Source organism: Arachis ipaensis, chromosome B03, assembly GCF_000816755.2.
Source record: "Arachis ipaensis cultivar K30076 chromosome B03, Araip1.1, whole genome shotgun sequence".
Lineage (NCBI taxonomy): Eukaryota > Viridiplantae > Streptophyta > Magnoliopsida > Fabales > Fabaceae > Arachis > Arachis ipaensis.
Genome location: NC_029787.2, coordinates 33,839,411 through 33,853,293, shown reverse-complemented (window position 1 = coordinate 33,853,293; position 13,883 = coordinate 33,839,411). Strand labels below are relative to the sequence as shown.

General features: G+C 36.9%; 3 protein-coding genes across 5 annotated transcripts; 1 reads left to right on the top strand and 2 right to left on the bottom strand.

Moving 5' to 3' along the window:
* LOC107632868 (probably inactive leucine-rich repeat receptor-like protein kinase IMK2) lies at nucleotides 494-1,267 on the bottom strand. Its single transcript, XM_021117252.1, has 2 exons — nucleotides 1,213-1,267; nucleotides 494-1,069 (listed from the first exon to the last, which is right to left on the bottom strand). The coding sequence occupies exons 1-2, from the start codon at nucleotides 1,265-1,267 to the stop codon at nucleotides 651-653; spliced, it is 474 nt and encodes a 157-aa protein (XP_020972911.1). The 3' UTR covers nucleotides 494-650.
* On the bottom strand, nucleotides 1,123-7,101 carry LOC107632869 (golgin candidate 1-like). 3 transcript variants are annotated; one of them, XR_002359158.1, is made up of 21 exons: nucleotides 6,933-7,101; nucleotides 6,715-6,795; nucleotides 6,567-6,616; nucleotides 5,893-6,468; nucleotides 5,646-5,723; nucleotides 5,336-5,539; nucleotides 4,701-4,757; nucleotides 4,547-4,621; nucleotides 4,391-4,462; nucleotides 4,166-4,228; nucleotides 3,984-4,082; nucleotides 3,655-3,726; nucleotides 3,397-3,465; nucleotides 3,166-3,213; nucleotides 2,609-2,704; nucleotides 2,437-2,513; nucleotides 2,206-2,251; nucleotides 2,004-2,102; nucleotides 1,859-1,903; nucleotides 1,469-1,710; nucleotides 1,123-1,290 (listed from the first exon to the last, which is right to left on the bottom strand). XR_002359158.1 is itself a non-coding variant. In XM_021118688.1 (20 exons), exons 1-20 carry the CDS (start codon nucleotides 6,958-6,960, stop codon nucleotides 1,636-1,638), a joined length of 2,010 nt encoding a protein of 669 aa, XP_020974347.1. In that variant the 5' UTR covers nucleotides 6,961-7,101; the 3' UTR covers nucleotides 1,316-1,635. The 3 variants fall into 3 exon arrangements, 2 of the variants coding, with proteins under 2 accessions (XP_020974347.1, XP_020974348.1); XM_021118688.1 differs by lacking the exon at nucleotides 1,123-1,290 and having other exon boundaries at nucleotides 1,316-1,710; XM_021118689.1 differs by lacking the exons at nucleotides 1,123-1,290; nucleotides 1,469-1,710; nucleotides 1,859-1,903 and having other exon boundaries at nucleotides 2,001-2,102; nucleotides 2,183-2,251.
* On the top strand, nucleotides 11,969-12,973 carry LOC107632872. Its single transcript, XM_016336512.1, has one exon. It carries the CDS (start codon nucleotides 11,969-11,971, stop codon nucleotides 12,971-12,973), a length of 1,005 nt encoding a protein of 334 aa, XP_016191998.1.

Sequence of the window (13,883 nt, the reverse complement as noted above, 5' to 3'; positions counted from 1 at the left end):
AACTAAGCTCCGCCACTGAATGTAGGTATCAATAGGCCACGCTCAAGAGCAGAGAGAGCATAGAATTGACAAGAGTGTATATATGATAGTGTGAGGAGTGATTGCATTGCTCTGTTTACTCTCAGATGCATGTTATATATAGTAGTACATAAAGGTTCTAGTATCTCTTAATACACACGTGACAAAACTAACCTCCTAACAACTCTGGTAAGTTGGCACAGTAACTAACTCAGCTAACTACCTTGCTGACTTGGCCTAACTGTTTCGAAAATCCAGAAAGAGCACAAGGGAGATGAGGTTGGTGAAAATATCAACAACTTGAAACTGATGTGCAGGAATGAATGTGTTAAACTAAGATTCTGCCGTTCATAACCAAGTCTCAAACATAATGTAAATCAAGCTCAACGTGCTTGGACTTAGAATGCAGCACTGAGTTTGTTGCCATCATGATAGTGCTCAAATTGTCATAATAAACCTTGGGAAGAACTGTTAATTAATGTAAGAATGAAAAAGGAAACACTTACTATATAAAACATAGAAGTATGTACAGACATGAGCACTCAAACATTCAAAATCAACATAAGAATGAAAGAATAATAATCATAACAATAATAGAAATAGACTATATAATTCCATGGAAAAAGATTGGCCTAAACATGATGCCAAGACTCTTCTCCAGGGCTAACTGGTGGTAACTCTGGTCTAATCTCTTCTAGCTGCTGGAGAATTTGGTGAGCTTCCGGCCGTGGTGACGGTGTAGGATCAACGCAGTGCAAAGCAAGCTTCAAGGTGTTAAGCAACTCATCATTAACTGTTGAGGATGATGCCTTGTCCCTCATCAAATCCGAATCGAAAACCTCATTTGTCCACTCTTCTTTGACAATAGAAGCAACCCACTGAGGCAAATCCAAGCCATTCCTAGTTTCACCAGGTGACTTTCCTGTCAAGATTTCCAGCAAGATCACACCATAGCTGTATATATCAGATTTTGTGTTAGCCTTCTTGAGTTTCGAGAGCTCAGGCGCGCGATATCCTAGTGCTGCAGCCGTAGCTATCACATTGGAATTAGCTTTAATTTAGAGTATTACTATATATTTATTCTACAAATTTTAAAAAAAAATTTGTTAAAATATTAATACAGAGCATTCATCACAGCGCCTTAGCAATCTATTTTGGTCTTGGAAATTAGAAGGAAAGGAAGAATAGTATCACGGAAGCAGAAGTAAGCATAGATTGTCCCGTTGCAATAGTTAACTGTTAACGTCATCCAGTCAGCGACAAGACTTTGACCTATTAGCATTAAGCATTAAATCAAAACACGCCAGAGTTATATAAATAGCTGCTATGTACAAATTACAATAGAATTTTGTACATGCAGCTGTAGTAATGTAATATATATGTATTATAGTCTAAAGGATTGAAAAAGTTAAAGAAAAGAATGGGATATCACAAGAATGAATTTCTGTACCTAAATCATGTTTTTACGATTTTGGTGAAAAAATAAAGCAAGAGATGATGCCATCCCACATTGAGAAAACTCGAGCATGCAGCAGTAACGATTACATGCATTTGCAGGGTAATCTTGAAATGTTAACACCAGATGTAGGGCCTTGAATTTTTTTTCCCATCATAAGATTAGTCACGGTAATTCGGGTCAGAGAGTCCCAAAGATTTTGCAACCTCTCTAGCATCCAAATTGTGAGCTTGCTCCTACACAAGGGGAAAAAATAATATACCCGTAGTTAACGGAATTCGATACAAGTAAGTTATTTCGTTAAATTAATGTAGTGTTGTTTAGATCATTGGATTTCAAGATTCTATATTGCAAAATTGCAATTAGCATATGTATTTCTTCTACCTGAAGGCAATGCAAGAGATACATCAAGAAGAGATGTACAAACACCTGCTTGCAAGTTCCCATGGTCAGCAAACAACTCAAAATCCTTTTACGGTTATTTCATCTCAGATATTGGACTTTTAAATGCCCAACGAACTGATCTCACCAGATAGAAAAATAGACCAACTCGAGCCGTTGGATAACGCCAGAGAAATCTTGTGGCCCTTACGGCTCCTGAATCTAATAGTTTCACCGCTTTCTGCAACTGGATGAAGTATTACAAACTAGTGAAACTAATGCTAAAAAAGAAAAAGCATTACCCCCATTATTATAGTGACTGAATACCTTTTTTGTTACCAACATAATACCTGAATGCTTGCCCCAACCAAATGGCGATTATGCAAAGGAAGTGGCCTGCAATTCCGTATATGGAAATGAAAACAAGAATAACAGAATAAGTGATTGTCAATGATTTAGTTTTTTAGGTTCAACTATAATTAATGTAGTAATGATCAAAATGAAGCTTGTGCTAAGTTCCATCAAAACGCGTGCATCATAGACAAAAATGAGAGAAGCTATCGTAAAGAGAGGAAACATACTCGAGGGTTTTCATTTCAGTATCTTCTTCCCAAGATGAAGATGGTCGACGAGAAATTCTATTTTTTTCAGTCTCAGCCTATTCAAAAGGAAAATGATGTTAACTCAATCAATGATGGAGTTCACTCAACCATTAATCCAGTTGCTAAAGGATCCCACGCACAAATGCCAAACCTGTGCTTCTTGTAGACGCTTATATTCTTTCTGCAATTGAAACTCAGCGGCAGCTTTTTCGCTGCTCATGGCTTCTAATTGTGTCTGTTTATAGTACTGAAACGAAGCGATGTATGCGAATAACACAAATTAGTTGAGAGTAAACCATCAAAAATGCATCCGAATTATTTTCGTCCAAACATATTTTTAAATTTTGTTATCGATAAAAATACTTTTAAATAATTTTAAAATGTGACAAAAATATCCGGCCGTATTTAGAGATATGTTTGAGAAAAAACGTAACGCAATTCACTTGTCAATGTCAGAATCTCATATGCCACATAGAAAGCTTTGTTTGTTACGTCACTTTTTTTTATTAATATAGAACATTTTAGTTCACCAATATGCATTTGTGTTATATTTTTAAATAATTTAAGGATATTTTTATTAATAACAAAATTTGGAGGCTTTTTTATCAATGACAAAATAATTTGAGTGTATTTTACTATTTTTTGTGATTTACACATTCCTTGAACATCAAAATTAATTGCACGAAACATAGGTAATGCAAGAATTACCAAAAGGTCCGTAAGTTCGCGATAGCGTTTCTCCAATTCCACATGCTCCTGCTTAGCAATTATTATGATAGTGGTTAAAATACCAACTTTTCAATAACACACACGTTATTGCAATTTTTATTGTTATTAAGAAAAAAAATTCAACATTATTGCAACAGATGGTCATTAAGAAGCCATACTATTGAAATTTTGAAATCTTTTGACAAGATGCAAATAATTTCATTTCAGTACCTGACGGGAGTAATGCTCAGCATCCCTCTTCATGGCTGCCATTTCCACTCTCATCTTTTGCAGCTCAGCCTGAAATTGGAATATAGTAAGTAAAAGAACAATAGAATCAACCTTGACCAGCATTACGTTAGATCATTTTGTCAATTAACATCATTAGAAAGTAAGGTCATGATCACCGGTCACTAAACAGTTCATGGTGCTAAGGCTCACTCAAACAATATTCAGGAGATGACTAAAAACAAAAAAATGAACACTTGCCTCTATTGAAGAAATCTTGTTTTCAGCTTCTCTCTGACTCCTATATGCTCGCTCTGTTTCTTCCTGCCATGCCTGCATCTCAATAATTAACACCATCATTAGAGCATTATTTATTTATGTATTTATTTATTTCAAAATGCGACACTTGCTGATAGACTTTACACCTATAGCTAAAAAAGTTAAGATAAACGTAGTTTTAAACTTCAATCGGAATATGCAAAGAACCAGAAAGAATGCTTCCTTCTTAAATATGTTACACTCATATTCTCACAGTACAATTAAATATAGTGAAAACTCTCCTTTACTCTTGAGACTCTCAGAGAGTATACCTGAATTACTTGATTTGCCTCTTCTGGTGACTTCTTTTGTTCACGGCGCACGCGATCTCCAATATCTTGCAATTCTTGATTTAGGAATGCACACTCAACCTGATAACAGATGATGTCACACTCTTCTTGGTAGAACGTTATTTCAGAATAATAATTAGTCTTCCCATTTAAAATGTGTGTACCTCAAGAAGTACCACCTTCTGCTCCAATTCTGTGGCCTTCAAGGTCCTCTCATCTGCTATTCTCTGCAACAGAAGCAACCAAAAACCAACTAATCAATGCATATGGTCAAGCATGATGTTAAGAAATGATGATTTATACCAAACTGAGGAAGCCCGAATGACATAGTTTTTTTGATAATATTTATACATAATTACAAAATTAAAATGTATGATAGCTTACATTACCTGTATCCTTGCAAGAGCTGTAGCTGCCTCAATAGCTCTCTGCTCCAATTTCACTTCTTTTTCCATAAAAGCCTGTTTTACCAAAGACAAACCAGAAATGGTTATATGTTGGAAGAAGAAAAAATTAATGAGAAACTAACAATTTTGACTGCAGACCATTTTGGTAGCATTATGTGCTGCATGCTCTTCTTCTGCTCTTCGCTCAGCAAATGCTAGTTCCTCTCTTAGAGCCTACAAGAGATTTTAATTTATGAATATCAAACTGCATTAAAATAACAGGAATCTTATATACTGGGGAGAACCTACATGCCTGCATCATTCTTGTCTCTATTTGATCTCGGTTTTTCATCATAGACTCCATGTTTGCCTGGTAGTATGTGAAATGTGTTACCAACAGCTTGGAAAGCTAAACATCAAACTCCAATGCATGAATATACTGGTCAAGTACAACGAAAACGCAAATCGTAGAAGAAATTACAAACAAAACTGAAATATGGTGTTTACTCAATCAAAGATATTTTACCCTAAGTTTTTCCTAGCATCTATCTCACTTAAGGAAAAAATACTCTCTAAATAGACATTAGAGAGGAGTAAATTCTAACCTACAATGTTACAACAAAGATACATGGAGAAATTCACATGTGTAGCTTTTGATAGTTTTCTTATGAATAGGAATTAGATAGGTGAACATGCATTTCTAGAAGCCAGTATCATACATAACCAAAACATTCTTTCAGGGACTAGTGTTAAAGGGCTTAGGTAGTACGAATGAGTTCAGAAAGTATAGAATTCGTTGCCATTGATGTACCACCAAATAATAATAATAAGATGCAAAACCTTAAAATCCTAAATAAGTTCGCCAAAGGAGAAAGTATCCACGAAAGAATCAAAGCAAATAATGCAGACTAAAGCACACGCGCATTCCATAAATTAACTATTCTGAACCTGAAGGGAAGCTATATTTTCTTCTGATAATGCAGCCTGCTTCTTTACTGCATCAATCGAACTAAGAAGTGCCTCAATTTCAGAATTTTTTGCAGCCAAGGCTTCAGCCATGTTTGATTCAACTTTTGCTACTTCCCTTTTATTTTGAGACAAATCCTTCTGTAGCTGTTCTATGTGAACTTCAAATGATTTATTCAGTTCTCTCTGTACATTTAGTATTCGTTTAGCGATATAATTGTGGAATTGTTTCTATGTCAAGATATGATAACACCTGGGAACCCTTACAGTAGTATCAGTAATGGAGTTTCACCTCTGCACTAAGCAGTTTTTCTAACTCTACATTTCCAGATTTGTATTCCTGAAGACTAGATGATAGTCCAGCACAAACCTAACCATAATAAAAATAAATAAAACAAACACATATCAATGAGACATCTCACTGCAAATGAAATTAGGATTAACTCTCTCAAGGATCCAGACCCAATGTACAGGATCTGCCACTAGGATCAGGCTTCTCCCATTTAAAGAGGCTTACGCTGATGAAATAACACTCTTACCCTAGCTAACCTTGCCTCATTGGACTGACCAGTAGATTTTGCTGCTTTGAGTAGTCCTTGAGCCTGATCAAGTTGATCCTGTAGTTTCTTCGGAGAAATGTCAGTTTTATGATTTTCTTGAGTGCTTCTATTGACAAAAGATTCAGCTTTGATATCAGCATCTTGAATTATAGTGTCACCACCACGATTGGAACTTTTGTCATTGGCCACAGATTTAGTTCTCTCTTGATCCATATTCACATCGGAATCCAAATTCTCATTCTTGATAACTTGTTCAGCATTAGTGGGTTTGTCTTCAGTGGAGCCTTCAATTCCTTTGGTATCCGGAGAAGGATACTCCTTAGGCATGTCTAGAGCATTCTCTTTGCCGGGCTCCCCATTAGCGATAACAGTGGTGGTAGCTTCAGGAGCAGTATCAAATGCCTCTACATTGTCTTTGATTGGTTGATTTGTAGGAGTGAAAGCACTCCCATCGTTTTCTACTGCATGATCAGCCGGTGCTTCTGGTGTGTTACCTTTCTCTTTGGTAGTATCAGTATTTGTAGGAGATGAGTTTTTAGATTTTCCCTTTTGAGCCTGAAATTCGCAACATAGTAATTCAACTACCAAGACGAGTGTGATGTGAAACAGAAACATACTATTCAAACAAGACCTGTGCATGGTGATGGAAATACCTTGGATTTTGATTTCCTTCTCTTGCCATGTGATCCTTGCCCAGTAGAAGCTGATTTCCAGAAATGTAACAAGTTGCAAATGATTTTTGGAGATTTTACAGAACATTGGAAATGTAATAATCTAAAAGGAAGAAGGAGACGAAGAAACCTGGAGAATTAAAATTAGATTGTTCATCTGATAAATCAGTGACAACAGATTTCGCTCTTCGATCCACAACTTCAAATAAATCTGATCAATCAAAAACAGGAAAAAGAAAAAAATGTAGTTGAGAGAGTCCCAACAATTGAAGAAAAAATGAAGTCCATATATCCATATTCGCCTGGGCAGTTGTAGCAGTGATGAATTTCAGCAAAAGCTGCAAATACCTTCAGCGGCTTTGAGCCAGTGTGCCATTGCCAGCGTCGATCAATAGAACTGGATTTGAAAGCTGAGAGATGGAATCACTCGGAGAATGGCGATGGCGCCACGCATAATAACGGTTTTCTCTATCGCCTTTCAGTTACGTATTGATTAAGTCATCATCGGCACCCAACACTATTCTTTACTTAGAAAAAAAAGAATTATTTTAAACAAATAAATATAAGATAATATTATTGTCAATATATGTTATATTATTTATAAGGATAAAGTATATTTTTTGTATTTTTTTTTAATCAAAGAAAAAATTTTATTGAATTGTTGAAATAGATTGTCCAAAATAGGACAACATTAAAAGAAGGTGGTTCCACCAATTACATTGATGGACATGAGATAAAATTAACTTTAAGAAGAAATAAATAAAAAGAAAATAACATTAGGGAAAAAGAAATTAGAAGCGAGGGCCCCTTGTAAATATCTACTTTTAAATACCTTGTAAACTAGAGAATTTGTCTTAGAGAGTAACCACCAACTTTGTTTGCCTAGCATAGCAAGATTGAAAGGTTTGAGATCTTTGAATCCTAGTCCCCCATAACTTTTGTCTCGACATACAGTATCCCAACTCAGCCATTGCAACTTCCTTTCATTACCCCTTTGGCTCCACCAAAACAACATCATCTTCCTTTGAATATTCTCTAGGAGAGATTCTGGCATCTTAAAGCAACTTAATGTGTAAATAGGAATCGCAGTCCCCACTGCCTTAATCAGCACTTCCTTCCCGCTCACTGATAATAGCGATCGTTTTCACAAGCTCAGTTTCTTCACAATCTTATCTTCTATGTATTTAAATGTTTCCCGTTTTGATCATGACATAATTGCAAGTAGACCCAGGTATTTATCTTGGGCTCCAACGTGTGAAACCTGAAGGAGTTGTGCAAGCTCTGCCCGGACCTACTGAGGAGGATTTTGACTGAAAAAGACTGAAGACTTATTCAGGTTAACAATCTGACCGCTTACTCTGCTGTTGTCTTGTAGGATTTGCATTAATATATGGCATGTCTGAACATTTACTTTACTAAAGAGGATGGAGTAGTCTGTGAAAAAGAGATGACTGATTGTAAGGCATCTCCGGTTTAATTTTAAGTCCAGAAAATTGTTGTCTCTGTTCTCCTCTGTGGAGCAGATGAGATAAACCCTCTGCACAGACTAGGAATAGATAGGGGAAAGAGGATCTCCTTGTCGGAGTCCCTTTGTTGGCTTAAACAAGCCGTGAGAGTGTCCTTCTACAGTAACAAAGTAAGAAATCGTAAACCCACACAAAACTCTATTCAACCCGATCATAGGCTTTGCTCATATCAAGTTTAAAAGCTAAGTCATACTCGCCATACTTCTTAGTCTTCAAGTAATGCATGTATTCATGGGCTATTAATATGTTATCACTAATTAACCGCCCTTTGATAAATTCACTTTGGTTCCCACTAATTACTTTATCCATCACTCATTGCATCATATACACCAGAATTTTGGCTATTATTTTGTAAAATACTGTGCTCAAACTGATTGGTCTGATCTACCCCATAGTATCTGCCCCTGGAACCTTTGGAATCAATTTGTATATTTTTTGTTTCTGAAGTCTTGAAGGTTGTAGAAGGCTTAGAGAAGGGGAGGTTGAATCTATGACATTCTTTCTTTTTAAGTTACTAAAATGACCCTTTTAAAACAAACTTGCAATCTGAATCTGTTTTGAACTCAGTAATGGAAAATTTATGAGACAATTTCATTTTGTCTCATGAATATCAGAAAATAGGACAGAGTAGAGAAGAAAAAAGCTGACACCATCATGTATCCTGGTTCGGTTGCCTTGTGCAATGCAACCTACGTCCAGTCTCCACCACAACAGTGGTAAAATTTTCACTATAGTTAAAGTATTACATACACCAATTCCACAGGATTGACACAATCCTTTCACACTCAAGTTCTAACCTAACTTGACTTGGTTATGCTAATACCTAACTCTTCACTCTTAGTGCTAACCCAACTAAGAAAGGGGTACCTCACAGGTACAGGATACAAGACACAGATTCACCCAAAAAAATCTGAAATAACTCTAGGCTTTTCACTCAAGTATTTTTCTCTGCCTCTTTCCACTCTTAGGCTCTTTCAAGAACTCTCTCATTCAGCCTTTTACCTCAAGAAATTACAAAAAGATAAATATTAAAAAGTAAATTACAATCAGTAAAACATGAAGGAGATTAATGCTTCAACAACCTCTTTGCTATGTGATAAACCAGATTTGCTAGCCTCTAATTCAGTTCTTCATTCTGGCGGAATGCTCTTTTTACTAGGAAGCACTGTCCAAGTAGATGAACTTCTTCAAAGAGCTCTTCTCAAAACATACACCTCAAGAACACTGGGTTTCTCTCCTTGGCTTTTGAATGATGAAAAAACTTCTTTTATCTCCTTGCATGTTGCTGATTTACTCTCTCCTAGGTCAACCCTCGAGCCGTGTGCTCCACCAACTCACCACATTACCTTTTCCTGTCAATCCTCAAAATAGGAATTTTGGTTCTGACCTTCTCTTGTTGATCAAAAGCCACAGGATAGCAGAAACAAATGTTTTCAATGGTAAACCACATCTTAGCCATTGAAACACAACTTGGTCCCCAAGACACACTTATAACCGTGAATATATAGCAGTGAGGAACAAAAATCACCTTTTAGCTTCTCACTTCTTGATACAGTTTGATGTGGGTGATTAGACTTCAACCTTTTCGCTTAACCTTCTCTTTCTTGCTTCTTTGGTGAACAACTTAGGGACTAAGCACTCTCTCACTTCTCTGATTTCTTACCAGGAGGGAAAAAGGTGAACATTGCTTTTGGTGAAAGCAAATGGGAGGGAATTGCTTGCTATCAGACTTGAATCGGACATCATTCATGCAGCCCGTCTATTTCTTTGCTTTGATTTCTTTGGGCTTCCTTTGTTTGTACAGCCCATCAGCATGAGTTTTATTTTTATCCTATTGGGCTGCTGCAACAATGAGTTTTGGCCTGCATCACTCAATCAAAATAATCAAAACTAATTGGGTAATTATCCCAATAATCTAATAATTGTCATCATCATTTATGTTAGTTAATTTTTTAACTCAACAAGTTTGTTAAAACTTTTAAAAATATTCCTAAATTTTATTTTATTTCAAGTTTGTTCTAAAAAATTTTTATTTGTATCAAATATACTCTTGATATACTCGGAAACAAGATCAAAATCAAAACCGACCATAAAATCCAGAAATAAGCAATCAGAGTTGAAACCGCAAACCTGACCAAAACTATTCACAAGTCAAACACTATCTCCTGGCCGTTATCCACAACAACGAAACTCACTACCTAAGCCAATAATATCGGAACAAACAAACAGAAGAGAGCACCTCACTCATCTATAAAATCAAACCAAATAGCCCCGGAGAAAATAGGTCACAGAGCTTAGGCTGGGTTTGGTAAAGTTTTTTGAAGAGGTGCTTGTGCTTTTTAAAAGCACAAGTACCTCATTTTGCGTTTGGTAAATTAAAAAGTCCAAGTGCTTGTACTTACAGCTTTTAAAAGTTAGGGGTGCTTTTGAAAGCACCTAAGAAGAAGCTTTTCAAAGTTGGCTTGTGTTTATCAAAATTAAAAAAAATCTAATATAATAAATATTCAAAATTACCATTATTAATTATTAACACCAGATTTCATTTATTTTCCCACACATATTTCCTGCCATTATATTGCCATTGAAATACTCATATATTTCTAATTTCTCAACCTAACCTTCACAAATTCTAACACAATTTTCATATATTTTTTATTTTCAACCTAATTTTCACAATTTTAACACAAATACATCTCCATCATGTATTAAGTATGAACTTCTATCTATTTATATTATTTTTTGTGCGTTGTTTTTGTATTTTTTAGTAGATGTTTGTCTTTCTCTGTTCTTTAAAACGTGAAGAAGGAGACTGATTTATGGAAACCAATCATAAAATTTTCGTACACCAACTTCATGAACATTTGTCAAAATTATAATAACAACATATATATACATATGTAAATATAGATATATAATTTTACTTGAGATATGTGTCCTATTTTCTGTTATTTATAAAAGTGAGTCAATATATATAGATAGGTAATGGACGTATCAGTACTAACATTGGATTACATACAAGTTTTATTATTGACTAATGATAACTCTAGTTATATTAATATAGAGAGTAAATCAAATAAATATTTAATTATTGGTCTCTAAAATTTGAAAAAAAATTATTCTTCGTTATAAATATGTTATTATAATTTTTTTAATTTTTAAAAGTTATTTTACCAAACACAATTATAGTGCTTGTGCTTATGAAAAGCTATTTTTAACATGATTTTACCAAATGCAAGTGCTGCCGCTTTTAAAAAGCTGTCTTTTAAAAGATAGCTTTCATAAGCAACTTTCGAAAAGTAAAAGCTTTACCAAAACAAGCCTTACTCTAATTTATTTCTCTTACTCTCTCATAACTCACATTCTTACTTGAGCGTCGGAGTGCTTTTTGCAGGTGCTCCCGCCGCCGTGTTTCATACTGCCGAGGCCTACCATCACTCTCCTGGCACGACATATAGCTCTCCCTGGAGCTGAGCAGTCGGAGAAGGAGCTGTATACCTCGGCTAAACAGGAACGAAACATTTGGCGCCCACCGTGGGCCCGTTAGAGTTAATCTAACCCCACTATTTCTCCCACATTGCGCTTTGTCTTTTTCTTTTGTGCAGGGGTTCTCAACCTTCCAGCATGGCCGATAACAGAGTTCATCAGCTCACTCAAGCCGAACTTATGGCCTAGATGGCCGAGCTACAAGCAGAAGTTTAAAGGCTTGCCAAGCTTTCCACCCAAAATAGTACTGGTAAAAGAGAGGAAGGTAGCTCCAAAGGCCCAGCCCAAGGCAGCACAGACCCATTAAATATCAACCCACCAAAGGAGAAGCTGACCTTGGACAACCTGTTCTCTGAGGAAATCACCAACTACCAGATGCCAAAAAACTTCATGATGCCTTCCTCGCTCGAGCCATATAAGGAGATTGGTGACCCCCGGGCTCATATTAAAAAGTTTCAATCCATGATGTTTTTTAACAGCGCTAACAATGAGCTTGTTCTTTGCAGAGCTTTTCATACTTACCTTGACGGAGCTGCACTACTTTGGTTTTCTAAACTATCTGCAGGGTCAATTTCTTCATTTGAAGAGCTGGCGAGGTCTTTCATCGACTACTTTGCAACTGTGCAGATATACGTGCACGGATCAGATTACCTCGGTACAATCCGCCAAGGTCCACAAGAAAGCATAAAAGACTACATGACTAGATTCGCTGAACCAACCATAGAGATACCAAATCTGGACCCTGCAGTCCACCTACACACTCTTAAGGCAGGCCTTCGACCCGGTAAGTTCTGGGAAACGATCGCGGTCACCAAGCCAAAGACATTAGAGGAATTCCGAGAAAGGGCGGCTGGACAGATGGAGATCGAAGAGCTCCGTGAAGCCAAAAGAATAGAAAGAAAGCAACCAAGGAAGGAGGAAGACAGAACCATAAGGTTGACAAATAATAAAGAAGCAAGAAAGCCATTCAAGCTCACTCCAAAATCCGACAATTATACCAGATTCAACACAAAGAGAGAAAACATAATCAAAGAAATTCTCAACGCCAAAATTATAAAGCCTCCAGCTCAGGCAGGGAGTTACCAGGATCAACGATTTGTAGACAGAAACAAACATTGTGCCTTTCATCAGAGATATGGGCACACGACTGACGAATGTGTGATACCAAAAGACTTGTTGGAAAGATTAGCTCGGCAAGGCCTCTTGGACGAATACATCGAGGGAAGAAAGCATAAAGAAAATGGTCGGGACCGAGAAGAACGCCAACAAACATCGGGAAGCAAGGAAGACAATAAATGGCCAAACACTACTCCACCAAAGGAAATCATAAACTGCATATCTGGAGGATTCGCCGGGGGAGGTGAAACAATCTCGGCGTGAAAACGAAGCTACCGCGTGATGCTGGCAATCGAAGGAACAGTACCACAAAGCGACAAAGATACATCCGACCTCAAAATCACTTTCATTCAGGCAGATATATCCTCGGCCACTCCGAACTTAGACGATCCAGTAGTAATCTCCATCCAAACAGGCAAACTATTGGTAAGAAAAGTCCTTTTGGACCCAGGTAGTAGTGCAGATGTTCTTTTCTATTATACTTTTCTAAAAATGAAGTTATCCGAAAAACTCATGCAACCCTCATCCGGAGAACTAGTAGGATTCTCTGGAGAAAGGATCCCGATTAAAGGTTACATATGGCTAAAGACAATGATGGGAGACACCCCATTATCACGAACTATAGACATACAATATCTTATAGTTGATTTCCCCAGTCCTTACAATATTATTCTCGGAAGACCTGCTTTGAACATGTTTAGGGCAATAGTATACTAGTATCCACCTTTTATTTATGTGTTAAATTTCAGTGACAGGATGGCAAGATAGCAACACTCCACTCAGAGCGTCAACAAGCTCGGCAATGCTACAATGCAAGCCTAAAGAGATCGGACACAAGACAAAAATATCAACAAAGGCAATTCACAGTACAAACGAAGTATTGTCCCTAGCAGAACTTGACCCTCGAGAGGACACCCAAGAAAGACCTCAACCAGCGGATGAGCTCTAGAAAGTTCCACTGACGTCAAAACCGGAGTAGGTCACATACATCGGCCAAGCACTCCAAGGACAAGAAAGATTGGAGCTCATAAAAGTGTTACAAACCAACGCAGATCTATTTGCTTGAACCCCAGCAGACATGCCAAGTATAGACCCAAACGTTATCTGCCACAAGCTCGCCACTGACAAGACAATCTGACCTATAGCTCAAAAGAAGAGGAATCTCGGAGCAGAA

Coding starts and splice junctions, on each gene's coding strand:
- LOC107632869 (XM_021118688.1), bottom strand. CDS start 6,960: ATGGCACACTGGCTCAAAGCCGCTGAAG. Junction 6,796..6,932: donor CTGGCTCAAAGCCGCTGAAG/GTATTTGCAGCT, acceptor TTGATTGATCAG/ATTTATTTGAAGTTGTGGAT. Junction 5,540..5,645: donor AAAAACTGCTTAGTGCAGAG/GTGAAACTCCAT, acceptor CTAAATGTACAG/AGAGAACTGAATAAATCATT.
- LOC107632868 (XM_021117252.1), bottom strand. CDS start 1,267: ATGACGTTAACAGTTAACTATTGCAACGGGACAATCTATGCTTACTTC. Junction 1,070..1,212: donor CTATGCTTACTTCTGCTTCC/GTGATACTATTC, acceptor TCTAAATTAAAG/CTAATTCCAATGTGATAGCT.
- LOC107632872 (XM_016336512.1), top strand. CDS start 11,969: ATGCCAAAAAACTTCATGATGCCTTCCTCGCTCGAGCCATATAAGGAG.